At 33.0% G+C, this 17,307-nt stretch overlaps 1 protein-coding gene across 6 annotated transcripts in view; it reads right to left on the bottom strand.

The window, feature by feature from the left end:
• Positions 1-801: 801 nt before the first annotated feature.
• gtf2ird1 (GTF2I repeat domain containing 1) overlaps positions 802-17,307 on the bottom strand; it is a 42,913-nt gene continuing 26,407 nt past the window's right edge. For 4 of the 6 annotated variants that reach the window (XM_051108801.1, XM_051108803.1, XM_051108800.1 and 1 more), the window contains exons 12-27: positions 16,495-16,538; positions 16,304-16,384; positions 13,096-13,182; positions 10,156-10,206; positions 10,008-10,073; positions 9,646-9,829; positions 9,226-9,287; positions 8,157-8,222; positions 7,690-7,957; positions 7,512-7,540; positions 7,354-7,401; positions 5,108-5,185; positions 4,828-5,020; positions 4,696-4,733; positions 4,491-4,606; positions 802-2,676 (exon numbers count right to left, since the gene is read on the bottom strand). In XM_051108801.1, the coding sequence (XP_050964758.1) occupies positions 2,608-2,676; positions 4,491-4,606; positions 4,696-4,733; positions 4,828-5,020; positions 5,108-5,185; positions 7,354-7,401; positions 7,512-7,540; positions 7,690-7,957; positions 8,157-8,222; positions 9,226-9,287; positions 9,646-9,829; positions 10,008-10,073; positions 10,156-10,206; positions 13,096-13,182; positions 16,304-16,384; positions 16,495-16,538 (1,480 nt within the window). In that variant the 3' untranslated portion in view covers positions 802-2,607. The remainder of the gene's footprint in view (positions 2,677-4,490; positions 4,607-4,695; positions 4,734-4,827; positions 5,021-5,107; positions 5,186-7,353; positions 7,402-7,511; positions 7,541-7,689; positions 7,958-8,156; positions 8,223-9,225; positions 9,288-9,645; positions 9,830-10,007; positions 10,074-10,155; positions 10,207-13,095; positions 13,183-16,303; positions 16,385-16,494; positions 16,539-17,307) is intronic. The other 2 variants (XM_051108804.1, XM_051108805.1) reach the window with 2 other exon arrangements.

The following is a 17,307-nucleotide window of genomic DNA, read 5'->3' as shown; positions in this document are numbered from 1 at the left end:
GTTTGTCAGAATCATTCGCTGGTAATTTTCTCGTCCAGTTTGCTGTTAATCGCTGCGATAGGATAATTGAGGAGAACTAGATTAGTATGATTCGTGAACGAATCAGGTTTTGTGGATTGGATTCATTGAAAAGATCCGACTCAAACGAATCGATTGAGCCTGAATCGACTCTTGTAAACGCTTAGCTGTCAAGATTTCTATTAAAAACAACTACTACTACAATAATAGTAGTAGTAAGTCGATTAAATGCAATTAAATGAAGACATAATTCTCATTTTTGGGTGAATTATCCCTTCAACGTTCTTTAAGTCTTTAAGTAATGATAATTGATTTAAATTAATGTAGATAATTGCAAAAACTACTCTAGCAAAGGTGCCAGTAGCCAACAATTAGAGTGTTTTAACTTTCATTTTTCTACGAAACCTGACAGGCTGTTTTAACGTTACCTTAGGAAACGTTGCACATATAAAAAAAAAAAAAAAAAAAAAAAAAAAAAGTAAAAGTAAAAGCGTCATATTAAAAGTTGGACATTTAATTCCAACAGTATTTAAGTAAAAAGTACTTTTTCAATTCTTATTAGGTAAAAAAAAAAACTGTAAAAATCAGTGAAAATGTGTGATATTGCCTTTAGGCCAGCAGATGGTGCTAATGATGGTTTTATGTTTTTCAATGTTTTTTTTTTTTTCTTTTCTTTTCTTTTTTTTTTTTTTTAAATGTTTTTCAATGTCAATTTTTCTTCCTCAATGAGATAGCATATTTCCAAGGTTTTCAATGTATAACTTTATCATGATGACACAAACGCAAGGCAACACATTTTATTTGAAAGGCCTAAATGGCATTAAGGTACAGCATATAAATACTGGCGATTCCAGAGACAGTCATTACATAATAACATTATAGCATTCTTTCCTTTACAAACAATACATTCATGATGTTTTCTCCGGGAAATACCTCACTTTGCCTTACTTGAACGAACTTAAGAGTAACTTACAAAGCTAAAATAATACAAAAAGTCTCTCGGTTGAATATAAGTTAGTGCTATCATGTTAGGGCTTTCCAAAACCTGAAGCAGATGTTTCTTTCTGAATACGTACAGTAGCTAGCTGTTTTTAGCATCATTAGTCGTGTCATTCAGTACTTTATGCTCTGTACTGAATGCGGTAGATTACATTCCCTGCATATACAAGTTTTTATTTAAATAAATAAATAAATAACAATACAAACATTTGCAAGGCATGAGACCCAGATAACTACAGGAGTCGTATCCAGTATGCACATACTGTACGAGCTCTCGGCACCAAACAAGGCTGTGTATACCAACAGTGATTTGACGTATTTGGGGAAAAACGCGAATCCCAAATCCCGTTCTTACTGCTCTTTATGAGATGGTTATTTAACCATGATTGTGCCCAGGATCTGCTATTACAAATCCTGGTGGCAAAGCAATATAGTTCATCTGATACGTAAATAACGGCTACTCCTTTTACAAACAATCTCCTCAAGGAATAGTTCTGTCATTATTCACTCACCCTCATGTCCCTTCGAGCCTCTATGTCATTACTTTTCCAGTGGAACACTTACAGAAATAGTCCACCCAAAAATGAAAATTTGCTGGAAATGCACTCAAACCCAGGCCATCCGAGATGTAAATCAGTTTGTTTCTTCATCAGAACAGATTTGGAGAAATTTAGTATCACCTTGCTCACCAGTGAATCTTCTGCAGTGAATGGGTGCCGTCAGAATGAGAGTCCAAACATCTGATAAAAACATCACAATAATCCACAAGTAATCCACACAACTCCAGTACATCAAATATTGTTTTGTGAAGTAAAAATCTGTGGGTTTGTAACAAATTCAACATTAAGACATTTTTATCTCCAGTGAAAAATTATCTCATCTGAATTAGGAGAAAAGTATGCAGTATACAGTTCAAAACATACAAAGAAGCATTATTATGGATTATGCACTGGTATTTTAGCCTCAAACGTCTTTTGTTTCTTACAAACATGCAGTTTATCACTTCGTAAGATGGTAATTGATGGTTTGGAGTTGTGCGGATTGTTTTTAATCAGCTGTTTGGATTCTCATTCTGACGGCACCCATTCACTGCAGAAGATCCGTTGGTGAGCAAGTTATACTAAATTTCTCCAAATCTGTTCTGATGAAGAAACAAACTCATCTACATCTTGGACAGCCTGTGGGTGAGTAAACCATCAGCAGACTTACATTTTTAGATGAACTGTTCCTTTCAATAACAGTTTCTGACAAATACTCAAACAGAACAAATCTTCTTTTACATGACATATTTTTGCGTTCCACAAAACAGTCAAAAGCAGTCGTTTTTGGACTGGCATGAGGGTGAGTACTATTCCTCTAAGTAATAAAGCACTGGCAGATTGACTTACTGCTGTGTTTCTCCATCATTAGCACTTCATTCAGAAACAACTGCATCCAACAGTTCACACTCTCTAATACCTGCCAGAACACACAGGCGTCTCCATATGCGAGCCGCGGGATCTGCCACAGCTGAATTTAGCATTCAGAAACGTCAGGTTTAAAAAAAGTCCCTTAATGGTACAAGTCTTCTGTACGGCATCAGAAAGTTCATTAGTATTTGACTTTTCCAGGAACTTGAACATTCACTCCGCTATAGTCCACCATGTACATGGGCCATTGCTGAAAAAAAAAGAGGAAAAAAAAGTCGTTTTTTTAGTAGTTAATTTAGCGAAATTAGCAATTTTAAAATTTACCATGAAAATTCAATAGAATGGACTATTACTTCAGCCTTAAAGGAGAAGTTCACTTTCAGAACAAAATTGTACAGCTAATATAGGACGATTTTGAAGTTGGAGGAAAAAATGAGATGGGAGTTTTTCGACACACCCTAACAGTCTTGAACCGGAATACATAGAGTACATGCAGAGCTAGACAAAACATGCATGAGAGGTTAAAAAGTATATAAATTGTACATTTTTGGAAAATAACCAATCACTTCACTAGATAAGACCCTTCTTCCTTGGCTGGGATTGTTTAGAGCTCTTTGAAGCTGCATTTAAATCTGCATTTTCGAAGTTCAAACTCACAGGCACCACTGAAGTCCATTATATGGAGAAAAATGCTGAAATGTTTTCCTCAAAAACCATAATTTCTTTACGACTGAAGAAAGAAGACATGAACATCTTGGATGACAAGGGGGTGAGTAAATGTTCTGTAAATTATTATAAATTTCTGTTCTGGAAGTGAACTTCTCCTTTAAGTGTCACATAATCTTTCAGGATTTATTCTAATATGCTGATTTTGTGTTTAAGAAACATTTCTTCTTATTATCAATATTGAAAACAGTTAATATTTTTGTGATACTTGCTTAAAACTGTGATACTTTTTCAGGATTGAATGAAACGGATAGAATAGAAAGTTTAAAAAAAAAACATTTTTTTTTAAATCGAAATCTTTTGTAAAATTTAGTTAGATCAATTTAATGCATCTTTGCTGAATAAAAGTATTATTATTAATATTTTTTTTTTAAATTAATAACCCTAAACTACCTAACTGGCCTGTGTTTATTTGATCCAAAATATAACAAAGTCTGAAATATTTGCACTATTTTAAATAACTGTTTTCTTTTTGAATATATTTTAAAATGTAATTTATTCCTGTGATCAAAGCTACATTTTTAGCATCATTACTCCAGTATTCAGTGTCACATGATTCTTCAGAAATCATTCTAATATTCTGATTTGCTGTTCAAGAAACATTTATTATTATATCAATATTTAAAACAGTTGAGTACATTTTTTTCAGGATTTGATGAATAGAAAGATCCAAAGATCAGCATTTACCTGAAATAAAAAGCTTTTGCAACATTATACACTATACCATTCAAAAGCTTGTCAGTCAGTATAATTTTTGTACAAATAATTTTTGTAAAAAAATTATAGAAATTAATACTTTTATTTAGCAAGGATGCTTTAAATTGATTAAAAAAGTGATGATAAATTTATGATACATTTATAATGTTACAAAAGACTTCTATTTTAGAGAAATGCTGTTCTTCTGAACTTTGTATTCTTCAAAGAAACCTGAAAAATTCTACTCAGCTGTTTTCAACATAATAATACCAGTTTTTTGAGCATCAAATCTGCAAATAATAATGATTTCTGAAGGATCATGTGACTGGAGTAATGATGCTAAAAAATCAGCTTTGAAATCACAGGAATCACAGAAAGAGTGATTTTACTTTGGATCAAATAAATGCAAGCTTGGTGCAAGCATTAAAAATCTTTCTGTTCAAAAACTTTTGACTGGTAGTGGAAGTCTGGCTCTATTTTGTACATAATGCCAACTTTGCAAAAGTCCCACTCAATTTTTTTTCTTAACTGAATTTCTTATTTAGAGAACTGACACCTTATGAAAGTAAACTGGATTGAAAAAGTGCAATTAAGAAAAAACCTGTTATTAGAAAACCACTCGTCTGTAGTATGTCTGCTTACCATGACGGGTATCTGATTGGTTGATAGTGTTGAGTCTGCTCCAGTGGGCATGGATGTTTGACTGTTGTCAAGTACTCGTTTGCGTTTGCGTCGATTTGTAGACACTTCTTTACCTTCTGCAAAAGAAGAGGTATATATTTGGGCAAATTTGCATTTGTAAACATTTACTTTTTGTTTCAAAAGTGAAATATAGAAAAGCTCTTACCTTTATTAGAAGACTGAGTACATAACTCTGTAAAAGGCCTAAACAAAGACAGAATCAATGAGATCAAACAACACTTCCCAGCAGGCATTGCTCATCCAACACAAATACTATAATATCTGACACAGCACTTACTGTAGAGGGGTTTTGATATTGAAAGTAATTTCATCTTGTGCCTGCAGGATTTTTTCCAACCGAACTATGTCGTAAGTATTAGGATTCCTGAAGGGAATATCATCCGGAAGTCCACACACTTCCAGCGAGCCGGGATTGGCACGGATTAACTTGTATGGAACGATGACTGAGCGGTCCAGACCCAAAGCTTCACCTGAACACAAGACATTCACAAATGAAGCACTGGAGTATTCTTAAAACCACAAAATATGTTTAAATCAGTTATAAGTAATTAACATACCATATTTCTTATTGAAGAGCTCTTTAACCTGTTCTCTTAATATCACTTTCTCTCCCATCCGGTTGACCTCGTCTTCTTCTGTTGGACAGTGATAAGACATTTGACAAGATTTAACGTTAAAATAACTTATTATGCTAGAAAAACATGGTAGATAGATTTTACATGGATTCAAGCTTAAGGCTACACTCTTAAAAATAAAGGTGCTTCATGATGCCATAGAAGAACCTTTTTTGTCTAAAGGGTTCCATAAAGAACCTTTAACATCTGAAGAACCTTTCTGTTTCACAAAAGGTTCTCTGTGGCGAAAGAAGGTTCTACAGATTATTAAAAGGTAAGAAAGAGATGGTTCTTTGTGGAACCAAAAATGGTTCTTCTATGTTATCGCTGTGAAGAACCTTTTAAAGCACCTTTATTTTTAAGAGTGTAGACATATGCTTTATTTTTCTAAGAAGATATCTCAGACACTGGCTACTTGTATTTTATAAGAAACTGTTTTATAATGTTATAATATTATCAACGTATAATCAACGTATTATTTACATATAGTTTTATAGCTAATTTAATAGCTAATTTGAAACAAGTCTGAACATTGAAGCATCCTGAACAAAAAAAGTACCACAGTGTCCATAAAAAATATTCATATTAAAATGTATTTATAATGTGCAATAATTAATAATAAAATCCAAGTGCTTTAAGGCATTTAAGCACATAAAAAAGATATTACATATTATTTATCAAGCCTGTAACCACCTAAAAAAAGTTTTGGCAAAAGCAGGTAATTTACCATAGAAATATGGGGGTTTTTTATGACTGTTATAGCACCAGCTGTGGTCTGATCTCCCTAAAACTTTGCATGCTTTTTAAGAATCACCGTTCACATGTGCTCAGCAGGTTTTGTGAAGTTTTGAGTTTTCATTAAGGCTTTATAGGCTTTTGGGTATATTTGGACAGGCCCCTTTTTTAACGACCCCGTTGTAGCTTGCTAAGGAGTAAATTTCTTTCTTTTTTTATAATTATTGACCTACAGAGTCTAGAGAATTGCACTGCAGTGTTTTTTTTCCAAATTGAGCGAAAAACCTCAGACTAGTTCACAAAAGTAGGTTTTTTTACATTTTCTCAATCATTTAACAAACAATTTGATTGACAGCAGTGGTTCTAGAGGCAAAGTTGTCTGGAATGAGAAGGTCATGCATATGTGTAAAAAACTGAGCAATAATACAAGTGTTTCCACCCTTGAAAAATGCAATATCGCCCCCGGTGGCCAATTTCTTTCACATTTTTCACAGACCTTTAGGGCCGTGAGTCAAACAGGCCCACCGAGTTTCATTCCAAACGACCTCTGTTAACCTGGTCTAACAGGTGCTGAAAGTTCATCAATCTATGGCAGCCACGTTTTTTGAGATACACAAATGTTCCTATAGCCACTTGTAGCACTTTGGACCAAGTCTGTGCGTACCCACTTTCATGTTGATAGGACCAGTGGCGGTTCTACACGGAGGCCTAGGGAGGCCCGTGCCTCTGTAGACATGTCCCTGGCCACCCCTGTGGCCCCCCCCGTGCTGACCAAATAAAACAATTATGAAATTATTAAGATCTTACACACGAGCTCCAAAAGCGGAACTAATGCGACGCATCGTTCTACACGGGTAAATTAGAGCGGTGCACCGAAACACTGTGGCGCTGCTCGGTGAATGAGAGCGCAGCAACAACTAACTACTCTTGGATAGAGGAGCTACGATTCATTTCTCCTGTTGCAAGAGTCGAAGGTTTGTACACTGTACTGTATTTATCATTTTTTTATGGCCCTACCTCTTTTGCACCTGCACTCACTCTTGTACATAATAAATGTTTGTATGATTTTAAAGTAAAATAAAGTTTATAATCTTTAAATATCATTTGTTGTCATTTTTAATGTGCCCCTCTGGTTAAACACTGGCCCCTTCTTGGCCCCCCTAGTAAAATTTCGCTAGAACCGCCACTGGATAGGACAAATGGTTGCGAAGCAATGGCTGTTTTTATGTTTTTTTTCCCCCTCTTATAGCATCACCAATTGGCCAAGCTCAGCAACTTTTTTCATGTGACCTCAGATTAAGTTTTGAATGGATATCTCATTCCGTTCAAAAGTTATAGCTATTTTAGTCAAGACAGCCCTGTCCCGTTCAAACATTTTGACGTCCCTAATAATTAATTAATTGCAATAAATAGCTACAACAGTAAATCTATCATAAGTGATGCCTTATTCTTACCACTTATTGAGGTGTAACCTTTCTTCAGTATGGTTATTCTCCGTGGTGCTGGCAAAGTAAAAAAGACATAAGTAATTTAGCAATATATATATATATATATATATATATATATAGAGACAATTTTAAAAAAGCAGTGCTATTAAATTTTGACAGGTTACCTGGCTTGGGAATAAGCCCTTGGAAAGGCCTGAAAAGTTAAAAAAATAAAGTTTTGTAATTCTCTGGGATTTCCGAAATAAACCCCAATATATTACACTAATTAATCTCAATTTTTTTCTTATTTAAAAAGATTTAAAAGTTTGAAAGCTCTTCAAAAAACTTTGCGCAGCGCTTTACCTTGTAATGCTGAAAGAGATCTTGTCTGCCACGGCTAATATCCTCTCTAGATTCTGTGAGCCGAAGGTACAGGGTTTTCTGAAGGGGATGCCAGGGGGCAAGCCCTCGATAATCACTGAGCCAGGGTTACTCTTGATCCTCTTGTAAGGCACTTGCACAGGATACTTAATGCCCAGTGCCTCGCCGTATTTCCTGTTGAACAGGTCTTGGACCTGCTCTCGCAGAGTGTTCGCCAAGTCGATACGGGAGAGCTTGGCCTCTAAACTGTCTGCGGGCAGAACAATGTTAGAAAAGCCAACGGTTTAGTGATAGCATATCGGGAAAGGTTAGAAGGAATCAAGTTTTGAACATGAACTGGCATCCAGACACGTGGCAAATGGATCAACTGAATCACTTCATTTAGTCAGGATGTAATAAAGTCACAAACCGACCGTGTAAAACACCTGATAACTTAATCATAGCGTTACCTGAGAATCCTGGTCTTTTGGAGGCAGGTCCCGGGTCATCTGATTGGTCTTTGGAGTCAGTCTCTGCTGAACATTTAATCAAAAGGAGCATTATATCAGATTAGTAAGTGATATTTTGGCTAAAACAGAATGAATACACAAAATGGATAGTTAAAATGAAATAAATTTAATTAAATTAAAAATGAAATAAAATGTAATTAAATAAAAATTAAATAAATTACATTAAATTAAATAATGAAATAAAATGAAATGAAATAAAAAAATAAGAATTAGATGAAATAGAAATAAAATAAAAAGAAGTGAAATAAAAAAATATTAAATTAAATTAAATTAAATAATTAAAAATGAAATGGAATGGAATAAAATAAAATAACAGTAAAAAAGAAATAAAATTACATTAAATTAAATAAAAATGAAATAAAAAGAAATTCAATTAAAAATTAAATTAAATGAAATAAAAAGAAATTAAATAAAAAAAAAAATCAAACAAAATAAAAAATAAAATGAAATAGAAATAAAATAAAAAGGAATTAATTAAAAATAAAAGAAATAAAATACAAAGAAATGAAATAAAATTTTAAAAAATTAGATGAAATAAACATTAAATGAAATAGAAATAAAATAAAAAGTGAAATAAAAAATAAAATAAAATGGAATAGAATAAAATAAACTATAAAATGAAATAATAAAAAATTTTAAAAATACAGAAAAGAAATAAAAATAAAATTACATTAAATTAAATACAATTGAAATAAAAAGAAATTAAATGAAATAAAATTCATAAAATAAAAATGTAAATTCAATTAAAAGAAATGAAATAAAAAAAGAACAGAAAAGAAAATGAAATGAAATAGAAATAAAATAAAAAGAAATTAAATAAAAAATGAAATAGAAATGAAATAAAATAAAATGAAATGAAATGCAATGGAATAAAATAAAATACAAATGAAATGAAAATAATGGATATAATAATAAATAAATGAATTAAATGAAATGAAACAGAAATAAAAATAAATTAAATAAAGAAATAAAATAAAATAAAATAAAATAAAACAAAATAAAAGTTCACCTGAATCAGAGGTCGTCTTAGAGACACCTTCATGTTTGACTTGTTCTGTCAACAATTCTGGCCTATTAAAAAAAACAAAAAAACAAAGGCACATTGCTGTTACGCCACTTCTTTCAAGGGGACATTGAATGCCCATTTTCCACATGTCGGAATGATTCTTTAGGGTCTTTATGAAATGTCTGCAACATACTTTGGTTAAAATTCCTCAACAGTTGTGTAAAACAACACTTTTTTACCTTGTCAAAAACAGCTCTGTTCATAGCGACCCGTTTCAGTGCGCGTCCCTTGATAATGATAATGAGGTACTTCTCACCTTACTGATGCATCCAATGTCCCCTTTAAACACTGTAGTGTTTTTTTTTTTTTTTTTCCCAGTGTCTGAACAAATTTATCATTTTAATGCGTTCTGTATGACGATACCTTTTTATAACAAATGTAATCTGACTACTAGCGGCAAGAATCTTCCGGAGTTTTGCTGCTCCAAAACAGTTCGGTCTTCGAAAAGTCATCCCTTCTGGCAGCCCTGTGACATACAAGTCATCTGGATACATCTGGAACTTGGAATACGGCACTTTAGCCGGTTCAGGCAGACCAAGAGCCTCGCCTAGAATGAGAAAGAGAAATGATTTGACTCGATAAGACAATCTATTACGAATTCTGCAATTTATTCTTTGTATATATTAAACACAGAAGACTTTGGTTGACAAAAATGTAACTGGAAGATATGCAGTTTGCCGTCACAGTTGATTGTAAATCACAGAGTGAGTAAGTCCATGACTCACTGTACTTGGAGCTGAACAGGCTCTCGACTTGCTTTCGCAGCTGAAGGATCATCTCTCCGATGTCTTCTGGGGAAAATGAGGACAATCACACCAACAGCCTAAAATATCTGAAGACAAACCTGAGTGGTCTTTCGAAATGGAGTTTTACCTTCAACAGCTCTCTTGAGCCCTTGCGGTGTAGACTTCGGCGTTAAATCTTCTGCAGAGATATAAACACAACGACATTAACATAAGTGTTGCACGTGGGAAATGCTATTATGTGTATGATTTGATGATGTGAACTCCACACGCTTGCAGGTGTTTTGATAATTCAACTCACCTGAGGTTTACTCCAGTGACCATTTGTGTAATGCAAACTTCAACATAACAAATCCAGTGTTATTAATTATGAGTCAAAATGCTTAATCTGTGAGTTAATATGAACGCTTCAACCACGACAACTTTCTACACCTGACTCATATACAAGTTATTTTTAAAAAGGAAAATATACATAAAAGTAATCAATTATTTATAAACATCTTGGAAAGTATAAAATAAATCCATTCAAATATTAACAAATAAACTGTAATAACAGATTACATTTATGTTACAGAGCAGATATACAGTACCAGTCAAAAGTTTTTGAACAGTAAGATTTTTTATGTTTTTTAAAGAAGTATTTTCTGCTCAACAAGCCTGCATTTATTTGATCCCGAGTACATCAAAAAGAGTAAAAACTGTAAATATTTTTACTATTCAAAATAACTTTGCTTTGCTTTCTATTTGAATATATTTTAAAATGTAATTTATTCCTGTAAATAAAACCTGAATTTTCAGCATCATTACTCCAGTCTTCAGAGTCACATGATCCTCCAGAAATCTTTATATAACATGCTGATTTGCTGAACATTTTTATTACTATTATTATCAATATTTAAAACAGCTGAGTACATTTTTTCAGGATTCTTTGACGAATAGAAAGATCCAACGATCAGCATTTAATAAAAATATAACACTGCACCAATCAAAAAGCTTAGACCCAGTATTTTTTTGTTTTGTTTTGTTTTGTTTTTGTTTTAGTCAATACTTTTATTTAGCAAGATGCTTTGTGATGATAAAGACATTTATAATGTTACAAAAGATTTCTGTTTCAGATAAATGCTGTTCTTCTGAACTTTCTATTCATCAAAGAAACCTGAAAAATTTCTATTCTGTTTTCTATTCTATGTTTTTTTTACCAACAAATTAGAATATTAGAATGATTTCTGAAGGATCATGTGACTGGAGTATGATAATAAAACTTCAGCTGTGAAATCACAGAAATAAATTACATTTTAAAATATATTCAAATAGAAAACTGTTACTTTAAACAGTAAAAATATTCAAAAAATTTACTCTTTTTGCTGTACTTTGGATCAAATTAATGCAGGCTTGGTAAGCAGACTAATAAAAAAAAAACATCATAAATCTTACTGTTCAAAAACATTTGACTGGTAGTGTATAATAAAAAAAAATACATCACTATTGTTATTATTTAGTGGTGTCAAATCGATTAATCGCATCCAAAGTTTGTTTACGTAACGTGTGTTTGTGCTGTGCATAGTTATATATTTGTATAATTACATACACATACATTAAAAAAATTGCACAGCACACACATATATGTAAATTCAAATGTTTATTCTGGATGTGATTAATCGCGATTACATCAATTTGACAGCCCTATCATTGTTATTATATAAAATACACATAAAAACTATATAAAATATTCAATTATTAAATAGTTTTAAAAAAAATACTAAACACACTACTGTTCAAACTTTTGGGGTTGATACGTTTTTAAATATGTCTTTTATGCTCACCATGGCTGCATTTATTCAGTCAACAATACAGTAAAAACAGCAATATTGTGAAATAGTATTACAATTTAAAATGTGATGGCAAAGCTGGATTCTCAGTACCAAATCTCTAATTTGATTTGGTGCTCAAGAAACATTTATCATCAATGCTGAACATATTTTTGTGGAAACTGTGATACATTTTTTCGAGACTCTTCAATAAATAAAATTCAAAAGAACAGCATTTATTTGAAATAGTAATAGTCTGTAACCATATAAACGCTATGCGTCCTTGCTAAAAGTACTCATTTATTTTAAAAAAATCTTACTGACCCCAAACGTTTGAACTATAGTGTAGGCTACATTTTGTAGAAACCACACTTTGTGACCAATGAATTTCCATGACATTTCCATAGCCGTTTCAGTTATTCATGATTACTGAACTAGAACTCATTGTGATTAACTAATAAATCATTCTGACCAAACTGTGATCAAAGTGATCGATTTATGAAAAAGAACCAGCTTAAAATGACAAAACATTTTACAGCATAACTAAAAAAAAAGAAATTTGAAATCAATTTTACACATCACAGCATTTGAGCGTTCATATCAACTCAACAGTATATTTCTACATATTAGGGGCGCTAACACTGGGAGTCTATTTAGGGAATTCTATTGGATGTGGGTTTACTGTTGTGGGTGAACTAGCACAGCACTGGGAACAGGTTTCACACTGGATCTGACTCAGGTGAGACTATTGTTTGGGTAAATCTAGGGTATTAGGATTGGAGTTAAAAAAAAGAAATGGAAAACTCACGTCTTACCACATTTCAACCTATATTATCATCACTGGTTAAAATTTTTTGTACATTAACTGCCGCTGTCCTGTTTCGATCTTCACAGAGGTTCGTACTCATGTACATTTCCTTTTGAGAGATCAGGACATGGTTTCTCCACACAACGCAGTGGCTAAATCAGCATGTAATATCCGTGTTAAGCATAAGCTCACTGAAATGAATGTATTACAAGAATGGACTTGACAGTTAGTTGGATGGACGCGCACATGTACATATAAAGATTATGAGACAGGCATTAAGGCTTGTAGGAGGGCAGGTACAAACCGGGCAAAGGGATTTGTAACTGGATGAGAAACTGAAGAGGGTTATTTTAGAGGCTTTGATATGTCATATGTTTGGGATTATCTATGTACTACCGGAGGCAAGAGAAAAGATGGATGTGGAACCGCATTCAGATACAAAGTAAGAAGTTACCTGCTACAGGCTCCTTGGGAAGACAGAGGTCAGGGGTCACCCGCTCCGCCTGAGGCTCACTTGACTCTTCTGTAGGAGCACTGGACTCTGAGATGTAAAAGATCAGAGGAAGACAAGAATAGGGAGTACAGGTAAAACAAAATGAAATGGCTTTCAAACTGCCTTTAATTTTGATAAAATGATGGGGTTTGATTTTGAATTGTATTTATTTTTTAGAATATAATGCATTGATGCATCGTCAACTATGAGGCCAGTGAAAAAGAAGTCTGTTTTGTTAACCAAGGCTGCATTTATTAGATCAAAAATGCAGTAAAAAAGTGATAATGTCTTTTTCATCTTTTTTTAGAATTTTTTTGAAGTTGAATTTAAAGTTTAAAATAACTGAATTTCTTAAAATACAATTTTTGTAACATTATCCATTTCTTTACTGTCACTTTTGATTAATGCAAAATTTAACATTTCTTTACAAAAAAATTAGGGCTGTCAAACGATTTATCGCATACAAAATAAAAGTTTGAGTGTACTGTGTATAATTATTATGTATATATTAAAACAAACACATTCATGTATATATTTAAGAAATATTTACAAGTTTTTGTATTTATTATAATTTCTGTATAATTTATCTTATATATAAATAAAAATAATTTGTACATAACGTATTTCTTAGAAATATATACATTAATTTGTGTGTACTTATATATTCATGTATATATTTACAATATTTACAAGTATGGTTATCATTTTGATATAATTTATATTATATATAAATAAAAATATTTTGTACATAACATATTTCTCTTAAATATATACATTAATTTGTTTGTATTTATATATACACATAATAATTACACACAGTACATACAGGTGCATCTCAAAAAATTAGAATATCGTGAAAAAGTTCATTTTTTGTTTGTAACTTATTTAAAATCTGAAACTTTCATATATTCTAGATTTATTACATGTGAAGTAAAACAATTCTAAAGGTTTTGTTTGTTTCTTTTAATTTTGATGATTAGAGCTTACAGCTCATGACAGTCAAAAATCCAGTATCTCAAAATATTAGAATATTTCTAAGATCAATCAAAAAACGGATTTGCAAAACACAAAAGTTCAAGTTCTTTAAAGTATGTTCATTTATGCACTCAATACTTGGTCGGCAGGACATATTACAGCAAATGACTTGCTCCTAGCACAGATTACAGCATCAGTAAAGTGTAACATGTAAGCAATCAGCCTGTGGCACTGCTGAGGCACTACTGATATTGTATATTGGACATATTTGTATATTGGATTGACTGTTTCTCATCTTTCTCTTGAAAACATCCCATAGATTCTCAATGGGGTTCAGGTCAGGCATGTTGGCTGGCCAATAAAGCACAGTAAAATCATGGTCAGCAAACCACTTGGAAGTGGTTTTTGCACTGTGGGCAGGTGCTAAAGTCCTGCTGGAAAAGGAAATCAGCATCTCCATAAAGCTTGTCAGCAGATGGAAGCATAAAGTGCTCTAAAATCTCCTGGCAGACAACTGCATTGACTTTGGACTTGATAAAACATAGTAGACCAACACCAGCAGACGTCACAGCACCCCAAAACATTACTGACTTCAGAAACATCACACTGGATTTCAAGCAGCTTGGATTCTGTGCCTCTCCAGTCTTCCTCCAGACTTTTCATTTTCTCCTTAGCCCAGGTAAGATGCTTCTGACGTTGTTTCTGTTTCAGAAGTGGCTTGGTAGCCCTTTTCCTGAAGACGTCCGAGTGTGGTGACTCTTGATGCGCTAATTCCAGCTTCATTCCACTCCTTTTGAATCTCTCCCAAGTGTTTGAATCGGCTTTGCTTGACAGTTTTCTCAAGCTTGTGGTCATCCCTGTTGCTTGTGCACCTTTGCCCACCCAATTTCTTCCTTCCAGTCAACTTTGCATTTAATATGCTTTGATACAGCACTCTGTAAACAGCCACCCCTTTCAGTAATGACCTTCTGTGACTTACTCTCTTACTACTCTCGTGGAGGGTCAGCGGTCTTCCCCATTAGTGTGGTTTCAAAGAACAAGAGATACCCAGAATTTATACTGTAGGTATGGACACTTAATGAAACTCAAATGAAATATTCTATTATTTTGAGATACTGGATTTTTGACTTTCATGAGCTGTAAGTGCTAATCATCAAAATTAAAACAAAAAACATTAGAAATGTTTTACTTTACATGTAATAAATCTAGAATATATGAAAGTTTCAGTTAAGTTGCAAACAAAAAATTAACTTGTTCACGATATTCTAATTTTTTGTACATTAGGCAAACTCAGCCCCTTTTTTTATTAGATTAATCCCTAAAAAATCTGACTGACTCCAAACTTTTGAATAGTACTGTACATTTTGTATAAATCAGTGATATTTATTAAAAAGGTAAATGTGGACCAATTTAATTTTAGGGTCAACATGATACAGCATTTACAGTCCTTCCATAATGTAGCATAGTTCCAAGTAAAATAGGAAGTTAAATGATAAAAAAAAATGCATTGGATTGGAAATTGATTGGATCATGAAAACTGGTCTCCGTTTGACAGGTGTGTGAAAGCAGATGTGTTGAAAAGTGGTTTGAGAGACAAAGAAAGTGCATTCTGATGAAAGACTGTGAAAAAACTGTGCATTTGTAAAGCGAGCACACTGAGATCAGGGATATTTATAACATAAACAGGGTCTTTAAGTAAGGTCGGAAGGTAAAGAGGAGGTAAAAAGTCACATTTGATCAGAATAATGCTTTTTGATATTGTTTATGCGGCACTTCAACTCAAATGTGCAATTTTTATATATAAATATATATATATATATATATATGACGTTCCTCCAGTTCACAGTGTTTAGCCAGTGAATGTGGCATGTAATGCAAAATGTCCTGCTTGTCCTCAAAGGCTCAGATCACTGCACAGCAGGGTGGAAAATGAGAGCAAATATTTTTAAATCAGAAGGCAACCATCAAAGACACACGTCCTCTCTGTGAGTAAGTGAAATATGCTAATGCATTCCCATCCAGTAGACCTACAGGGATTTCATGCTGCTTTCAACTCACAACTTGATTTAAATTTCTGCACAGATGATTGTTGTTAACTAACAATAAAACCAAAAAGAGAACAAAACTTTAGGTACCAGGCTGAAATATTAAAACTCTCAGCGTGAGCTTTACTGTGAGGGCTGGGAGACCATACCTGGCACTGTCACCTGGATAATTTCACCATCTGGGGGTTCGGTTTTGATCTTTTTCAAAGGCAGACAGTCCCCAGATGGTCCTGAAAAATAAAGCATATTGGATTATTTGGAATTTTACACTTCGAATATGTTTTATAACCATAAAGGGCAGAAGCCAATGCTGAATTAAAACGATGAGCGGGCAATCTACCTGCTTCACACTCAGCCAAAGGACTGACACAGGAGCTTGTTGATCTAAAACAAAAACAATATTTTCTTCAGCATTTTGCATACAGATGTATCTTTACCAATTACCCACATCTTTACCTATTACCGTGTTCTACAGATCTGTGTACTAGTGGTAAATGCTACTGTTCTTGATAAGGTTGGTAACGTTTCTGACAGATAACATCATGATGTTTTTTTGGGGTTCAAATCTTTCGTCAACAAGACAAGATGAAGATATCGCTAACCCTGAACTAAAGCGGCAAATTAAGTGGAAAAGACAAGTCCAAAGATGCTGATAATAAGTGGATCTGGCAACACGGACTGGACCCGCAACCTCATTCACAAGTCTCTCAAGCTTCGTTCACTCCTCCAGCATGTCGGAGTAATAATTTTCACACCATGGATGATAAACATTCTTGCAAACTGTCTAAACTGTTTTATATATATATATATATATATATATATATATATATATATATATGTGTGTGTGTGTGTGTGTGCTGTATATATTTATATGTATATACAAATACGCACACATGCATGTATATATTTAAGAAATATATGTAATATATTTATATATATGAAATAAAAATCATGTTTTGGAAGTGATTAATTGTGATTAATCGATATTATAGCCCTAGTCTAAACTTAATTATACATGCAGACACTCATATGAGGAGTTTACAGATTTATTCATATGAGGAATTTACAGATAAATTCACCCTGTTGTCATCCAAGATGTGCATGCCTTTCTTTCTGCAGCTGTAAAGAAATTATGTTTTTTTTGAGGAAAACA

Source organism: Labeo rohita, chromosome 5 (genome assembly GCF_022985175.1).
Source record: "Labeo rohita strain BAU-BD-2019 chromosome 5, IGBB_LRoh.1.0, whole genome shotgun sequence".
NCBI lineage: Eukaryota > Metazoa > Chordata > Actinopteri > Cypriniformes > Cyprinidae > Labeo > Labeo rohita.
The sequence above is the reverse complement of the archived record's forward strand: the minus strand, read 5'-3'. Positions and strand labels throughout refer to the sequence as shown.